A 17,594-nucleotide genomic window follows, 5' to 3' on the forward strand; every position below is an offset into this window, starting at 1 on the left:
GAATTTATTTTATTTGCTTGTGCTTTTTCTTAAGAAAATCAAAAATCCATTATGATAAACCTGGAACACTTACTCATAGATCCCGGCACCATGACTGTGATAATCGTCTTATATGTGTTATCCATGGCCTCATTTCTTCTAGTATCAATGTTTAAAATTGTGCTAATGAGACAGAAGGGCTCTGGGTGGCATTAATTCCACTGCCGCACAGTGAGTTTTAGCACATAATGGGAGGGGGAAGGGCACCTGCACACGGACAGTGTGTGATCTGCAGCACTGAGGGGCTCTGGTAACGCCTTCTAGCTCATTAGGATAATTGGTTGATATTAGAAGTAAAGAAGGGTTTTTTTTAATTGCTCTTCTCACCTACGTATTCTTTTATCTAGGCTCTATTTTATATTTTCCCTATAATCTTTTTGCGCCTCCGTTTTTTCCTTTCACAATTTTATTGTTTGTATTGCTGTGTGTCCTGTACAATCCCTCCCAACCCATTTTACTGCTTGATATGTTTTAGATTTGCCGCGTTTTGTGAGTCTATTTTTGGAGAGTACGTCTCTGCTCAGTCCAGCATACAAGGCACAAATTGCCAGTTACAACACGGGGATAGTAGTTACCTCTAAAGTGCTATTTGTTGTGTAGACCCAAGAAAAGACTGGGACGCGGGTGCATTGTGCAGAGTAATTGTGGGGTAAAGATGACGTTGCTGTGTATTTAGTGGGTTTTTAGTCGCCCTGTTCTCTGTAGTTATGATGGTGAAGGAGCTCAGTGATGAAAGAACAGCCTGAAAAACACACAATGTGGTGACAGCTGTTTTGTACCAGGGGAAGAATATCTTGTATGTGAATGCTCTACATATAATCTATCATTAGACACTAGATCAAACAAGTCTAGCAAAGTATAATTAGAAATAAGTTGTAATTGAGGTATGTATTTTGAAGTTCCAAATTATACTATGCTCACCGCTCTGCGGCATCCGTACAGTCGCCCACCGCTCTGCGGCATCCGTACACTCGGCCGCAGCTCTTCGCTGGCCCCATCCGTACACTCGGCCGCAGCTCTTCGCTGGCCCCATCCGTACACTCGGCCGCAGCTCTTCGCTGGCCCCATCCGTACACTCGGCCGCAGCTCTTCGCTGGCCCCATCCGTACACTCGGCCGCAGCTCTTCGCTGGCCCCATCCGTACACTCGGCCGCAGCTCTTCGCTGGCCCCATCCGTACACTCGGCCGCAGCTCTTCGCTGGCCCCATCCGTACACTCGGCCGCAGCTCTTCGCTGGCCCCATCCGTACACTCGGCCGCAGCTCTTCGCTGGCCCCATCCGTACACTCGGCCGCAGCTCTTCGCTGGCCCCATCCATACACTCGGCCATGTAATACCCTATAAAGCCAGATCAAAGAGGTTCTAGGGTAACCCCTTGGGCTCCTTAACATCATTTTAAAAGTTCATTTCCTAAGGAAGGAGGCCATGGATAACAAATATATAGAAGATCACCACAGTCACATGTGGGTTTTTTTTCCTTTATCTTTTTTTCTGGTGTGTTTTGTAGAAAGTCGCTCATCAATTGGTGCATTGTGTTATTTTATGAATCATAACATAAAAGGCAAAAGCTCACTTGCCACCTGACTATTTAGGGACAATAAATAAAGTTGGATCCTGCTCGCTTATTTTATGGACATCTGTCTGTGGAAAAGGTTCCAAATTTTTTTTTTTTTTTTTTTTTTATCTGCGGGGCACAGATGGCCTCCTAATTGCACTGATTTCTGTGTGATCACCAATTTACTAGTGTTTTGCTGCTTCAAAGAAATATATTCAATTTTTTTTTGTATATGGAACATGTCTGAAAATGGGAGACAGTGGGCACTTTCCAAATGCATCTTTAATTATTAACCTCTTAAGGCCCACCCACAGTACATGTACGGGCTGCTTCCCTGGCTGTAAACCTGTGTCATAAACTATGTAAGTCGCAGTTTTAAAGGACATCTACCATCAGTTTACAAGATGTTCCCTAAGAAAAAGTTCCTCTATCGCTACATATAGAGTTATAATAAAACTGGTGGTGGTAAACTGATTGTCTCTCCCACCCTGTTCTTATTATCAGGTTGTCTGGTGCAGCACCGGAGCAGACAATCAGGGACCAATTTGAACGGTCATGGTCATGAGCAGAGAAAGTTTTACTAACCGTTTGATAGATATATACAGTTATATTTTATATGCATATATACACTCACTGGCCACTTTATTAGGTACACCATGCTAGTACACCTTTTGCCTTCAGAACTGCCTCAATTCTTCGTGGCATAGATTCAACAAGGTGCTGGAAGCATTCCTCAGAGATTTTGGTCCATATTGACATGATGGCATCACACAGTTGCCGCAGATTTGTCGGCTGCACATCCATGATGCGAATCTCCCGTTCCACCACATCCCAAAGATGCTCTATTGGATTGAGATCTGGTGACTGTGGAGGCCATTTGAGTACAGTGACCTCATTGTCATGTTCAAGAAACCAGTCTGAGATGATTCCAGCTTTATGACATGGCGCATTATCCTGCTGAAAGTAGCCATCAGATGTTGGGTACATTGTGGTCATAAAGGGATGGACATGGTCAGCAACAATACTCAGGTAGGCTGTGGTGTTGCAACAATGCTCAATTGGTACCAAGGGGCCCAAAGAGTGCCAAGAAAATATTCCCCACACCATGACACCACCACCACCAGCCTGAACCGTTGATACAAGGCAGGATGGATCCATGCTTTCATGTTGTTGACGCCAAATTCTGACCCTACCATCCGAATGTCGCAGCAGAAATCGAGACTCATCAGACCAGGCAACGTTTTTCCAATCTTCTACTGTCCAATTTCGATGAGCTTGTGCAAATTGTAGCCTCAGTTTCCTGTTCTTAGCTGAAAGGAGTGGCACCCGGTGTGGTCTTCTGCTGCTGTAGCCCATCTGCCTCAAAGTTCGACATACTGTGCATTCAGAGATGCTCTTCTGCCTACCTTGGTTGTAACGGGTGGCGATTTGAGTCACTGTTGCCTTTCTATCAGCTCGAACCAGTCTGCCCATTCTCCTCTGGCATCAACAAAGCATTTCCGCCCACAGAACTGCCGCTCACTGGATGTTTTTTCTTTTTCGGACCATTCTCTGTAAACCCTAGAGATGGTTGTGCGTGAAAATCCCAGTAGATCAGCAGTTTCTGAAATACTCAGACCAGCCCTTCTGGCACCGACAACCATGCCACGTTCAAAGGCACTCAAATCACCTTTCTTCCCCATACTGATGCTCGGTTTGAACTGCAGGAGATTGTCTTGACCATGTCTACATGCCTAAATGCACTGAGTTGCCGCTGTGTGATTGGCTGATTAGAAATTAAGTGTTAGCAAACAGTTGGACAGGTGTACCTAATAAAGTGGCCGGTGAGTGTATATTATTCATATAGTTAAAGAAAACTTAGATGAGAGAGTATATATATATCTCAATGCTATAATGTTAGAATGAATTATGGTGCAAAATAGAAAATGTGCACTTTTATTAATGAGTTTAAACTTTTGTTTAAAAATAAAAGGCCACTTTTGTCACTGTATTCGGGGCAAACTTTTTTTTCTTTAATTTTATGAATCTTAAAATTTTAGTCGGGGGGGAGGGGTGCAAAATCTAGTGACAGGACCTCTTTAAAATAACATGGCGAAAAGGAATCGGCTTATTTTGATCAGAGCGGTTGCGAGCGCGTTGCACGTGTCATGAAGAATTAAAATGCCTTCAAACTTCTCCAATTACAGATACGATTTGGAATAGTTAATTAAAATGCTTAAATAGTTAATTACTAAAAACCACAAGGGATAAGGCTTTTTATACATTTAGCTTTAGAATTAATTTCTTGTGCTGCTGCTGCAGAGTTCATTACCATCAAACCATGTTTCATAGTGTAGTTACAGGACACAATTCACTGGCTTTGTATAATAATACCCTGCAGGCTGCTGTGCGGAGAGCCTCCTGTATAAGTAGTAGTGTCTTCCTGGGTGGGTAAGTCGGAAGACTGATGTCCGTATAGAGTCTACTCTGACTATGGCCTAAAAAATTGATATGTGGGAAGATTCATGTGTAGAGTAACAAATTACATAATATAAACCCAATAAATGGGCAGTGAGGAGAGCAAATCTGTGTTCAAGACAAAAATGGGCCTGTCTACTCAAGTGTGTACGGATGCGTCGAGGTAGGCCGCTGTATAGCGATTATGGTGCCAAATGTCGAGTTGTTTTTGGGAGATTTTGAATTCAAATAGAAGTGTCATATGGTGCACATAAATTGCCGCATGAAGACAACCTGTTGTCTGTTTGCTCTTTTGGGACTTCATAGAGGGGCCACTTCTGTGAGCCAAAGTATAGAGCTGCACACAAGTTGTCCTCGATATAGAGGCTTTTACCTTTTTTATTTATTTTTTAAGTGATGGAGTGAAGATGATTCAGGGGTAATGTATAGCCAGACTCCCAATTACATGGGTAACTTCCCATGTAACGCAACTTCTGAGTTTCCCCAAGCAGTGTTTCCACAGCCATTACGCTACATGAGAAGTTACCTTTACAGGGGATGTAATTGGAAGCGGGAGTCTTTAACCACTTTACAGAGTACTGTAGCTGTGATCCGATTTTATTAAATAGTCTATAAGCCTCCTGGGGTCCTTGCATATGGCCAGGGAGCTGAAGCAGATTATTGCAGCTTTTAAATTTACTACACACACCAATACAGAAATTATCCTCAAAGATATTCAAGTCATCAACGTATCAATTTCTGCTTCAGATTTGAAGCCGATAGCTAATTTTATTTCTGGTAGAGGAAAACCCTTGGTGAATCTGAAACAAAAATCCATTCCAAAATTTGAAAGAGATTGGGCATGCATTACATATGGAATCGCCAAAGCCAGATTTACCTTTGGATCAAGTGCGAAATTATTTGAACCTGTAGGCAGAGACTCTTAAAAATGTCATATTGGTCATATTTGCATAGTATTTTTATAATAATGGGTGCTATTTTAAAGTTGAAGGCTTAACCCAGAATTTTGATTAAAAAAAACACCTCTATATTTTACCAATACTGAGTCTTTCGACAGTAAATGGCTTTAACCACAACACAAGAACATACGAAGCTATGACTTGTACATCTAAAAGGTCATCACATTTTTATTATGAAAAAAGATGCACATAAAATGTTTTTAAAAACTGCATAGAGGAAAAGGGGCTAAAAACTTGGCCAGATGTAACCATATTCAGAATAAAAGATACAAAGAAGTGACCACAATACAGATCAAAAGATACATACATCATAGCATACATAATGATCTTTAACAGATAATACCAGTTATAACATATCTGTTATTATTGCCTCAAAAGTAGAAGGGCCTAGATCACCGTTATGTCAGCCATATGTGATAGGTGAGAACACAATGCAATGTTTCTATAAATACAGGCAGTCCCCAGGTTACACGTATAAGATTGGTTTGGTAGGTTTGTTCTTAAGTCAAATTTTTATGTAAGTTGGAACCGTATATACTATAATTGTAACCCAAGCCAAATATTTTTTGGTCTCTCTTGCCTCTCGGATGGATGCGTCCGTGTAGGCCGCTGTATAGCGATTATGGTGCCAAATGTCGAGTTGTTTTTTTGGGAGATATTGAATTCACATAGAAGTGCCATATGGTGCATATAAATTGCCCCATGAAGACAACCTATGTATGTGTGCCTTTTGGGACTTCATAGAGGGGCACATCTCTGAGCCAAATTGGAGACATGAGCGTGGGCAGTCATTGGTTGAAGCCTAGTGATGACTCATGGCCTGGCTGTTAAAGTAACGGCCAGCATCGGAGAAAGCTCTGATGCCTCCAATGTTTTACATCTTTGGTCGTGGATCAGGGGTGTAACTAAGAGAGACAGGGCCCCATAGCAGGCTTGTGAATGGGGCCACCCTTCCCCCTCAGAAAATATACATATTACATATACTAACACAGTTATACACTCTTACACACATTTATACACTTATGTGCACATTTTTATGCCCTGATTTTTACACTTGCACAGATCTGTCCCAGTAGCTGCTGATCACGTAGGGGAAGTAGACGGCAGGAATAAGAGATGAGTTTCCTTGAACCGTCATTCTGCTGTTCCCTTCGCCGATATTTCTTATATAAACTGGCAATTCATGCCGTGTACTGTGAAGGATGTGCACTGTTATATACATATTATGATGTACAATGTGCAGCATAATATATATAAAATGGTGCACATCCTCCAGTCTTTAGTGTCTCCGGTCAGATGCCGGGGCCCCCTGATGCTGCAGACCCCATAGTGGCTGCTATGGCTGCTACCCCTGTAGTTCAGCACTGGTTTTATAGCGTCATATTATTTTTGACCATTTGGGCGAAGTGACACTGGAAATGGATCTGTACCTGTAAATCTGGGCAGTGGAGCAGGAGGTTTGGCTTACCGACTCTACAGACTTGGCAGCAAATAAAGGGGTGATGTCTAAAAATTTCCAACTCAACATCCACCCCATCACATTTGCATCCAGTGTTACGTGCCCTTTTATTTTCTTTTGATTTGTTTGAAGAACGTGCTGTGCTTATCATATTTATTAATGCTGAATTGCTCTCCAAATATAATGTCACGTGCAATATTAAAAGGCCTGGGAGTGCGTTGTCATCAGTATACGGCGGCTATGCACAAACCTCTAGCGCAATCATATTTTATTGTATTCATTACAGTAACTTAAGAAGTAAAACAAATGGGAAATGCCTCTCCGCACATTTAGCTCGGTCTATTGTGCTGCAGCTGTGGGATGAAAATCTGCTTACCGAATATTTCAATTTTATTTTTAAACAGAAAGAACTTTGCAACATGATACTGGATTGCTGCGCTCAGCAGAGAACGTACGAGAAGTTCTTCGGTTTGCTGGCCGGGGTGAGTCAATTGTTTAGTTTGCTTTTTTTTTTCACCTTAACCTCTTTTAGGGTTAGTGATGAGCTTGCCATGGCCTCCTGCACCTATTTGTAGTGTTAGAGATATTCTTCCCAGAAAACCTTGATTCCGTGGAGAATACTTCTAAATACGAGAACACCACGTGGACCTGTACTAAATGGATCGTAATAGACTCTTGTGCTTGAGACGTGTGGCCAAAGGGCTTCAAACCACAGCCCGTTGTCCCATTCACATTTATAGGGTTATGTATTATCCCGGTCTCTGAAACTTCATAGGGATCAAGGGAGTGTCCGTCGGGTGTTTGTACTGGCACAAAGGCAAATTCATATGGCTTTGGCTTACTGACCCCAGAAATCTGACATGTATGTATAGGGGATAGGATTAATGTTTAATTGAGGGGACAAAAGGCCAAGCAGGCCCCCTCTCCACTCCATTCGATTACAATGGGACTTCCAGAAAAAGCCGAGCACAGTCTTTCCAGCGCTCTCAATTAGAATGATTGTAGTGTCCAGACAAGGGACTGGGTTCATTGAGAAATAACATCAAAACATGGTGCAATCCCTTCGATGCGCAAACTTTAACAGGGCAAGTATAACACCCTAATAGGGTCACCTATATTATCCTTTCCCCGATAAAATTTCAAATTGGCTGCCAGGAGCCAGGGGTCATGTGACCCGCCAGCAGTGGGATTCGTTACTTCCAGTGGATTAAGTACGCCATGCAGACATTACTGTATGCACACACCCTCTGTCATGGGACATGGAAGACCCATAGCTCATTGTGGGAAGGTGGTCTTATACTTACCCTGTCGAAGTTTCCTATAATTGGCCGACCCCTTTAATGACAATGTATAGTGGCCCAGATCCACTCTCCTATTATGCTAAACCGGATGGAAAAAGTGTTCTGTTAGGAAAATAGAATATATCGGAGAAGAGACTTCTCTGCCCAATTCAGCAGTGCATGAAGGCTGGCATATCTGTGCATGTGTCTGGGAGGATGGAGGTCCTATACCTTGGAAAGGATAGTATAGTGACATATCCCCACCATATTTTTTATGGATTCAGTGAGGACTTGTGGATATTTTTCTGTATAACAAATAAAGAATCCTTTATTGGGATGCACTTTATTTCATGTTAAAAAAAACTTCATCAGGAGCCCTTTTTCAGGCTCCCCCATGTCCCCATAGAGAATAGAGTGCATAGAGAAAGTGGCTTTATAATAAAACCAAACCATCATTTTCCGACAAAAAAGACGTTAGTTGAAAGTTTACCATTCTCTCTGCAAATCAGTGGGAGTGGCCAGAGAATAGCGGTTCCTAGCAAACCACCCCACCCCCATGCCCTCATTTTGGGAAACCACTCCAATTATGCTTCTTTTACAAATAGGAGGGATATGTTTTTTTTCCTTTTTTTTTAAATTTAAATTAAAAGTATGCCACAGCGGTTTCCCGAGAGAGGGGGGGGGGGTGCAGCTTCTCAATGTTCTCAATGGCCACTCCCATGGGACATGGGAAAAGGCCTCCTGATGACAGGTTCCCTTTAATGAAAGCAAATTTGCTGACTCATCCAAATCACTTCTGCAGCAGGAGTCTGAGTGTTAGCAGTTTTCTGTTACTAATATTTGCAGTAATGTTACCGTCTTACATTTCCTATTCCTCGTCTTCCCAGTGCAATTGAGACCATTTCACTCTCTCCTCCAGCGTTTCTGTCTTTTAAAGAAGGAATACATGGAGTCTTTTGAAGGTATTTTCAGGGAGCAGTACGAGACCATTCACCGCCTGGAAACGAACAAACTCCGAAATGTCGCCAAGATGTTTGCCCACCTCTTTTACACAGACTCTATTCCTTGGAGTGTAAGTGACTATACGGCTTTTCGGTTGCTTGTTGTCGTAGCGTTAGATCTTTCAGCTTTATTTCATTATTATATTCAATCCTTGTACGTTTGTGGATGCGTTTTGCTCCGTGCCGTGTAACGCTCCCGCTCAGGATCTATTCTATGCAGGAAGATTAGTTATAAGCCTGTCCTACAGCTCACTCTCACAATGAGCCTCCTAAGAGTTTATTGCAGATATTTGCGCTTAAGGTTGATTGTCCTGCCGAGAAGGCCCCATTAGACCTCAGTCACACACCCCACCATCACACACTTCTCCTGTATTATTCATAATGAACATGACAATGCTTTCAAGACTTTAGAAAGGTAAGACACTTGAGTTCAACTCAACTAAATATCCAATTTGCACTTCTATATTCCAGAATATCTTTTAAAGGCAACCTACCACCCCGATTCTACCTATAAAGGTAGAAGGGGTGGTAGGTGGATGGATGGGACGTGAGGATAGCCCTTTTTTGGGCTAATCCTCACGTCCCAGGTGTCTTTTAGAAAACTTTATTGTAGCTATATGCTAATTTTTTTATGCAGCTACTGGGGCGTGGAGTAGCTGGACATGAGGCTACTAGTCGCGGCTACTCCACGCCCCAGTAGCCACGTTACTCCGCCTACCAGATAATCTTCGGCGCGCAGCTCCTGGTAGCTGCGTGCCCTCGCCCGAGTCCCCCCGTCTACTGCGCATGCGCAGTAGTTCCGGCCCCGGAGCCGCGGCCGCGCAGCCGAAGGGGACCCGGACGAGGGCGCGCAGCTACCAGGAGCTGCGCGCCGAAGATTATCTGGTAGGTGGAGTAACGTGGCTACAGGGGCGTGGAGTAGCCGCGACTAGTAGCCTCATGTCCGGCTACTCTACGCCCCAGTAGCCGCATAAAAAAATTAGCATATAGCTACAATAAAGTTTTCTAAAAGACACCTGGGACGTGAGGATTAGCCCAAAAAAGGGCTATCCTCACGTCCCATCCATGCACCTACCACCCCTTCTACCTTTATAGGTAGAATCGGGGTGGTAGGTGCCCTTTAAAGAGGATTTATGATGTACATAATAAAAGGAAATCTATCACCAGGATGAAGGATTGTAAACCAAGCACACTGACATAATGGTGTGTGCCCCCTCTGGCAGGATCTGCTTTTATTTTAGCCCTGGTTTTTAGGAAAATGGCCTTTAAAATTCTGCAAATGATCTTAAGGGGCTCTGGGCTACAAAGGTGTTAATGTAACTTGGAGCCCCACAGGCTCATTTGCATAATATTTGAAGCCTTTTTTTACTTAAAACAAGGGCAAAAGAAGAGCATATCCTGCCAGAGGGGGCACACACACCAGTATGTCGGTGTATGGTATACATTCCTTCATCCTGGTGGTAGATGTGTTTTTAAAGAAATGTAAAAAGTAATAGAAAAAAAGTTGTTGTTTCATTGCAAATGACCCGACTTCAAATAGCTGATCAGCAGTGGCTGTCAAACCCCCACAAGACTGAAAATGACCACTACACCAAATAGTGCAAATGATAATATCAGTTCTGTAGCCTGTACACATCACTCAGATGAGGAGAGGAGGCTAAAGCTGAATGCCTTGCATACCTAGAGAATATTTAAATTGATACCTCTGCTCTGTGAGAAGTCTATCTAGTAACGGTCTGTGAGGAATAAAGTCACTACTTAATGATTTCTCCTCATCTATCCCATGGTTTTTTTTTTGTTTTATTTACTATTTGATTTAGATTCTCTAAGTGTTTGAGGGAAAAACAGGAAAAAGAAGCAGCGTCCTTTAAGAAAGTTTATAATATAGTTCATTATTTATGATCTGAGAACTTTCTTTCTGAAGAAAATGAATAGTTTCGAGCATTTAGTTCTGCTTTAACAACCAGATTCTTAGTAAACGTATCCCGATCATTGAATGTGTACTGTTCACTTGAGAATCACTATTGATGATCTTGAGAAGTGCTGTGTTTTCTTCTGACCACTAATTGAAACCTAATCTTAAAGGAAACCTACCATTTGATTTGATGCATTATGAAGCAAACATACCTTGAGAATGCTGTAGCTACACTGATGCAGGAGTGGTTTTGCTGAAAAAACAATTGTAACATTCAGCCCAGAGCTTGAAATTACAAATGGAGGTTAGTCAAGACACAACTAATCAACCTGAGCTGGATCACTCATACACAGCAGCTGGGGGATGGTGCAGAAATAAATTATTCTGTCTGGCAGGGAGAGGAGTGATTACATCATACTCTTCTGCAGAGCAAACTCGTGTGCTAGGAGAAGCACTGAAGGAGCCATCGAAGTGAGACGGCTTCATTATCATAATGTTATATCTGTTTTTTCAGCAAAACCCCTAAGCTCAGGGATTAACCAAGATATGATCCTGCATCAGTGTAGCTACAGCATTCTCAAGGTAAGTTTGCTTTATAAAGCATCAAATCAATTGGTAGGTTTCCTTTAAAGAAACCACCTATCCACAAGATGGGAGGATAGTCTGAGTGCTAGCCTTACCAAAACTGGAATTCCCAGAGATCATGGGAATGGGGCCCCATGTAAATATAGTACTGGTGCACATCCATGATCACTGCCTTATTTACTTATGTGTGACTAATTGAGATGAACAAGCAGAGCGTCTATCCTATAGAAGGGAATCGGCACATACTGACTGCCCTTCATTCCAAAAGGGAAACTGAGACCTCTGATCCGTCGCACCGCCAAGAATCATAAATATGAGGGTAGATGCCTGATCTCTGAAAAGCCATTATAAAGTAAGCGAACATAAGATGAGTCGTCTCTTCAAGGAAGTCCATGTACCCCAACAGTTGTCTTCTTTCGGTGTGTTTTGTTTCGGTCTATGTTTTATTTTGACCCCCTTTTTTTTGTATTGCAGGCGCTCGAGTGCATAAATCTCAGCGAAGAGACCACAACGTCATCTAGCAGAATTTTCGTGAAAATCCTGTTCCAGGAACTTTGTGAATACATGGGGCTGCCAAAGCTCAATGCCAGGCTGAAAGATGTGTAAGTGTTTTTCATTGGCTTGCCTGCTACCTCATATTGGTAGATCTCATTTGGATTTGTGAGCTAAAGCGACATTATTTGGCCTGCATCGTGAACATTCGGTAACAGGTTTCTTCATATTCAAAGGGGTAGTCCAATATTAGAAGGAACGTCTTTGGGCATTTTCAATTTTAATATACCCATCCTCAAATACAGGAGAAGTTCTCCCTGTAGTGGAGTAACTAGGTCTGTCCCTTAATTGGCTAAGTACTGATAAGTAATTCAATGTTTTAATTTTCAGGACCCTCCAACCGTTCTTTGAAGGATTACTGCCTATGGACAACCCAAAAAATACTCGCTTCGCTATCAACTTTTTCACCTCAATTGGCCTCGGAGGATTAACGTAAGGCGGATTCTAAATTCCTTTGAACGTTAGATCGGTAATTGCTTTATTATTTCACAACAGATGTCTTCTCTTATATGGAAATACAGGGATGAACTACGTGAGCATCTGAAGAACGCGCCAAAGATGATCATGACCCAGAAGCAGAACGTTGAGTCGTCGGACTCTTCATCGTCCTCATCCTCGGAGTCGTCTTCTGAATCCAGCAGCAACTCCAGCTCCAGTGATAGTGAATCCTCCAGCTCCAGCAGTGACTCAGGTGACTGCATTATTATTTTTAAATTGAGTGAAAATGAAGTTTTCTATTCGATTGGTCTTTTAGTCATGGGTTCTGCTTTGACAGGTTTGGGAGGTGGGTTGTTCTTTCAATAATTGAATGGCACAATACCAGGGTTATTTAATTATTAATTATTATGTATTTAACCAACTACAAGCACAGGCCATTGGTGGAATTTCCTCGTCTGACCATATAGGGAGGGTTCCCCTGACACAAGGTTACTTAACATTGCATTATTAGAATTTGGCCTGGGATTCTAACCACCTGGCAGGAGCGTGGGAGGCAGGAGCGTTACCAGTTACCAATGAGCTATATGCTATGCCAAAGTTGATCCACTACCCCCCTGTCCACAGAAAAATCACAGCATTTTGCACATCAAAGAACAAGTGATTTTTGGCTGGAATACACCCAGCAGCCATTAGCTACCTTTTGTAGAAACTGAAAAGCTTATTTTTTTTTCTCATAGTAAAGTAACTTTTTCATATCGAGGAATCTTATTGAAGAAGTATCCTGTCATCAGAAGCCCCTTTTCTGGCTCCCCCGTGTCCCCATAGAGAATAGTGTGCACATTGCCAAAGTGTTTTTACCTTAACATTGGCTTTTTCTATTAAAAGTTAGATGAAAGATTACCTTTCTCTCTGCAGAGATGTGTCCCATGGGAGTGGCCAGTGAGAAGAGGGATATGGGCGTTTCTTTTAAAATTTGAAATAAAAGCACGATGGACGAGTTTCCTGAAGGGGGGGAAAGACTGCTGCTCACTGGCCACTCCCATGGGACACGGGACACTACTCTGCAGAGAGGAAGGTAAACTTCCATGTAACTTATATTTTTATCAGAAAAAGACAGTTTTATTATAAAAACACTTTGGCAATGTGCACATTATTCTCTGTGGGGACATGGGGGAGCCATAAAAATGGCTCCTGGTGACAGGTTCCCTTTTAAGTAATGATCTTGAATTCTATGGACTGCTGCTAGGTAAATATTTGGATTATGAAAACTTGAAATGTATACCATTTTGCCGCAGCCAGATCACCTTTTGAGAAGGGGTTGTTTTTGTTTGGACAACCCCTTTATAGACATGCCAAGAATGGTGGTAAGTAATGTTGGAATGCCATGCTCTGGAAGTAGATGGGTAACTCCCCTTCAGCCTTTCCCTATACCCTATGACCACCCTATGTGGGAAGCGGCCAGCAGGATCAGTCATAGCTCCTATCCTTTCCTGTAACCTGGCTCACTCTCTGCTCCAGACACCTTTTTTGTAGGTCAGAAATTATCGCACTGAAGTCTAACGTGTGTAGTGTTTTATCTGCCATAGCAGTGTCCTTTACATCCTCTTCACATCTCGATTTCATGCCAGACGCCCAGTGCAGGGAAGTGACTTGTCTTGTGCGCCCAGTCTGAAGCCAGGCTCTACCCTAGTTATATCTGCTCTTAGGTTACCTAGTCGCTGGCCTGGATCTAAATAAGAAAAGACGATATTGGAGCCTGCAGTATTATGTGCACAAGGCGATGGGAAGGGAAGACATTGAGGTTACTGTGTGGCACTGTGGCATATTAGCTGCCAGGCGGTGGATTAAGATCTGTCCGCCAGCTAATTGCCGTCAATAATTTACAGCCACTTACCAAGTACAGATACTGCTGCCCGTCAGACATGTTAGCTCCAGATTCTTTTATTGACTTGACATCTATTGCCCAACGTTGCTTGGTTGTTTTTTTTCCTGCCATAAGGTTGTTACGTTCTTGTCTGATTGTATTCATACGTTTAAAGGTCTCACAACAAAATTCACAAAAAGTGACCCATGTATGTGTGTGTGCAACAAAATCCAGCATGATAAAGCAGGGACACTTTGTCTTCATTCACACGCCGTATGCTGGAGGTAAGGAGGAGGTGTCCCCTCCTCCCTCCATAGGAAACAGCGGTGCACGGCCGCACACTCGCAGAAAGATAAAGCATGGTGTGCGGCGCGGTTCGTACCGCATGTTGGTCCCCATGAACGGCTGTGTGAATGAACCCTTACTCGTAGATCTAGGCAACACGACCGTGGTAATAGGCTATTTCTTATCTATGGCCTTTTTCCTTCACAAATGAACTTTTCAAATTATGCTAATTAACCACAAGTGCCTTGTGGGGCATTACCAGAGCCCCTCCGTGTGGCAGCTTCACAGGCTGTTACACTGCAGAACTTTCCCCCATCTGTCTGCTAATTCTGATGACTGATTCCATTATGCAGCATAATAGAGAGTTTAGATCTGGAATGTAAGAGGAAAAAAATCTACTTTTTAGTGTTCATTAGATTTGCAAAATGCTTAAGTGCTTAAAAGATGGTTAATACAGTCCATGATTTGGTTACCTTCAACTGTAGCCTCCACTAAGCAGGACATACAATATGTGTTCTTTAGATTCGTACTTAAGTTTAATTTGTATGTAAGTCGCAACTGGTTATGAGAACATGGATTATCAATTAAACTTCATTACAGACACCTTACAACTGATCATTGCACCCTCAGACTAAAGGAAAACATCCACTGAGCTTTACCAGAGGTCACAGTGGGCAGAGATTCCCGTCTATAACTAGGCGTCATCTGTACGACGGTTGTCCTTAAGTCGGGGAACGCCTGTATTTAAATCTTTACTAGACAAGTTCTTCTTCATTTTCCACCTCTTTTCATTAGTCTCATGTGCAACACAAAGTAACTTACACTTGCGGCCAGCCTACCAGCGGGGAGTTGGCGTGACTACATTAGATTCCGACGTTTCCAGGAGGCGCTCGGCTAGCCGAAATGTGACTGGCTCGTTTGCATAAAGTTTAAAAGTCAATATTTCTGTATAGAAGACGACCCTGAGCAGGCTAGGAGTCCCCCATAACCCTTAAGATAGCGAGCATCTGTATGGGGACAGTCTACCACCCCTAAATGTGGTGATAGATGTGTTAATTCTATATTAATGGGTATAGCTGTAGATTTGTGCCTGAAATGAAACATCAATTTAACATCTCACATTTATGTGGGACCCGAGAGCTGACAGATTCCCTTTAACCCCGTTTGCTTTCATCGTTTTCTGCCAGTATTCCTTTAAGGGAAGGTGATGCCTCATTTTATAAATGGCTGCTCCTCTTCTGCCGCCTTTTTATATTTTTAGAAAATCGTTTAAAATGAGAGTTTGTTTTGAAAGCAGCAAAATAAAGATAAGATGAACAATTTCCCTCAAGTAGCGTTGTTTATTTCTGCGGTTATGACTTATCTATTAGGTCCATGCAGCGAGAACTTTCCCTGGAGTTCAGTGTCGGCTCATTAAGCTCAGGGAAATAATTAGTTGCTCAAGTAATGTTCTAGCGGGAAGTGAGCGCATTAAATTAAAATATGGCAGGGGCTGAACTAGTGTCTTCTCTGTTCTCCGCACATCTGTGCACGCGCGCCATACTTTACCTGAATGTCTTGTGATCCCCTGAGTGATTACATGCATCAACCTGTCATCACACTTCCTGAAAAATATACAGCAGATTTTATCAAATTCGTTATCCTTTGCAAAAATTTGTCTCAGGAAATCTTTTTTTATTACATGACGGGGAAAATGGTCCTGAATGTACGGTAAATGTTTTCTGATACGTCGCAAACTACATTCATTTAGGTGAATTCCCCTTCATTGGGCACTTACTGAGTTTGGGAAGCATTAACTACTTTTGTCAAATTTTAATACAATACAGGCAGTCCCCGACTTAAGGCCACCCAACTTGCAGACAACCCCTAGTTACAGACAGGCCTGAATGTTACCTTAGTCCCAGGCTGCAATGATCAGCTGTAATTTGTCTGCACTGAAGCTTTGTTGACCCTTGTTCCCTTGTCATCCCAAAATTTTAAAATTCCAAATGGAATAATTTGGCTGGAGCTAGACTTGTATAGAAGTCTAGATCCAGCCAAATTATTCCAATTAAATATTGATATATTATGTATGTACCGTATATACTCGTGTATAAGCAGAGTTTTTCAGCACACGTGCTGAAAAACATCCCCTCGGCTTATACACGAGTCAAATAAATAAGTAAAAAATACTTTAAAAATAATAAACTTATATACTCACCCTCCGGTGGCCCCGATATCCGTGCGGCTCCTCTTCTTGCTTCTGCGGCGTCTTCTGCTGGGCGCCGCCATGTTTTTCCCCCGGGCGGCGCCTAGTATGACGTCAGCAGCGGCGCGTCATATTATGCGCCTGCCGGGGGAGATCAATGGCGGCGCCCTGCTGAAGAAAGACTGGCACAGAAGCCTGAAGACGAGCTGTGCGGACATCGGGGCCACCAGAGGGTGAGTATATAAGTTTTTTTTTTTTTTGGTTTTTTTTTTTTAATGCTGGGGCAGGCTGTATACTGCTGGGGCAGGCTGTATACTGCTGGGGCAGGCTGTATACTGCTGGGGGCAGGCTGTATACTGCTGGGGGCAGGCTGTATACTGCTGGGGGCAGGCTGTATTCTACTCGGGGACTGGCTGTATTCTACTCGGGGACTGGCTGTATACTACTCGGGGACTGGCTGTATACTACTCGGGGGCTGGCTGTATACTGCTGGGGGCAGGCTGGGCTGGCTGTATACTGCTGGGGGCAGGCTGGGCTGGCTGTATACTGCTGGGGGCAGGCTGGGCTGGCTGTATACTGCTGGGGGCAGGCTGGGCTGGCTGTATACTGCTGGGGGCAGGCTGGGCTGGCTGTATACTGCTGGGGGCAGGCTGGGCTGGCTGTATACTGCTGGGGGCAGGCTGGGCTGGCTGTATACTGCTGGGGGCAGGCTGGGCTGGCTGTATACTGCTGGGGGCAGGCTGGGCTGGCTGTATACTGCTGGGGGCAGGCTGGGCTGGCTGTATACTGCTGGGGGCAGGCTGGGCTGGCTGTATACTGCTGGGGGCAGGCTGGGCTGGCTGTATACTGCTGGGGGCAGGCTGGGCTGGCTGTATACTGCTGGGGGCAGGCTGGGCTGGCTGTATACTGCTGGGGGCAGGCTGGGCTGGCTGTATACTGCTGGGGGCAGGCTGGGCTGGCTGTATACTGCTGGGGGCAGGCTGGGCTGGCTGTATACTGCTGGGGGCAGGCTGGGCTG

At 43.5% G+C, this 17,594-nt stretch overlaps 1 protein-coding gene across 1 annotated transcript in view; it reads left to right on the top strand.

Moving 5' to 3' along the window:
• The window catches only part of CWC22 (CWC22 spliceosome associated protein homolog), a 59,053-nt gene that overhangs the window by 37,077 nt on the left and 4,382 nt on the right, over nucleotides 1-17,594 (top strand). The window contains exons 14-18 of the mRNA XM_072121585.1: nucleotides 6,873-6,950; nucleotides 8,668-8,820; nucleotides 11,724-11,851; nucleotides 12,132-12,233; nucleotides 12,323-12,492. Of these exons, the coding sequence (XP_071977686.1) occupies nucleotides 6,873-6,950; nucleotides 8,668-8,820; nucleotides 11,724-11,851; nucleotides 12,132-12,233; nucleotides 12,323-12,492 (631 nt within the window). The remainder of the gene's footprint in view (nucleotides 1-6,872; nucleotides 6,951-8,667; nucleotides 8,821-11,723; nucleotides 11,852-12,131; nucleotides 12,234-12,322; nucleotides 12,493-17,594) is intronic.

This window comes from Engystomops pustulosus, chromosome 8 (genome assembly GCF_040894005.1).
Source record: "Engystomops pustulosus chromosome 8, aEngPut4.maternal, whole genome shotgun sequence".
Lineage (NCBI taxonomy): Eukaryota > Metazoa > Chordata > Amphibia > Anura > Leptodactylidae > Engystomops > Engystomops pustulosus.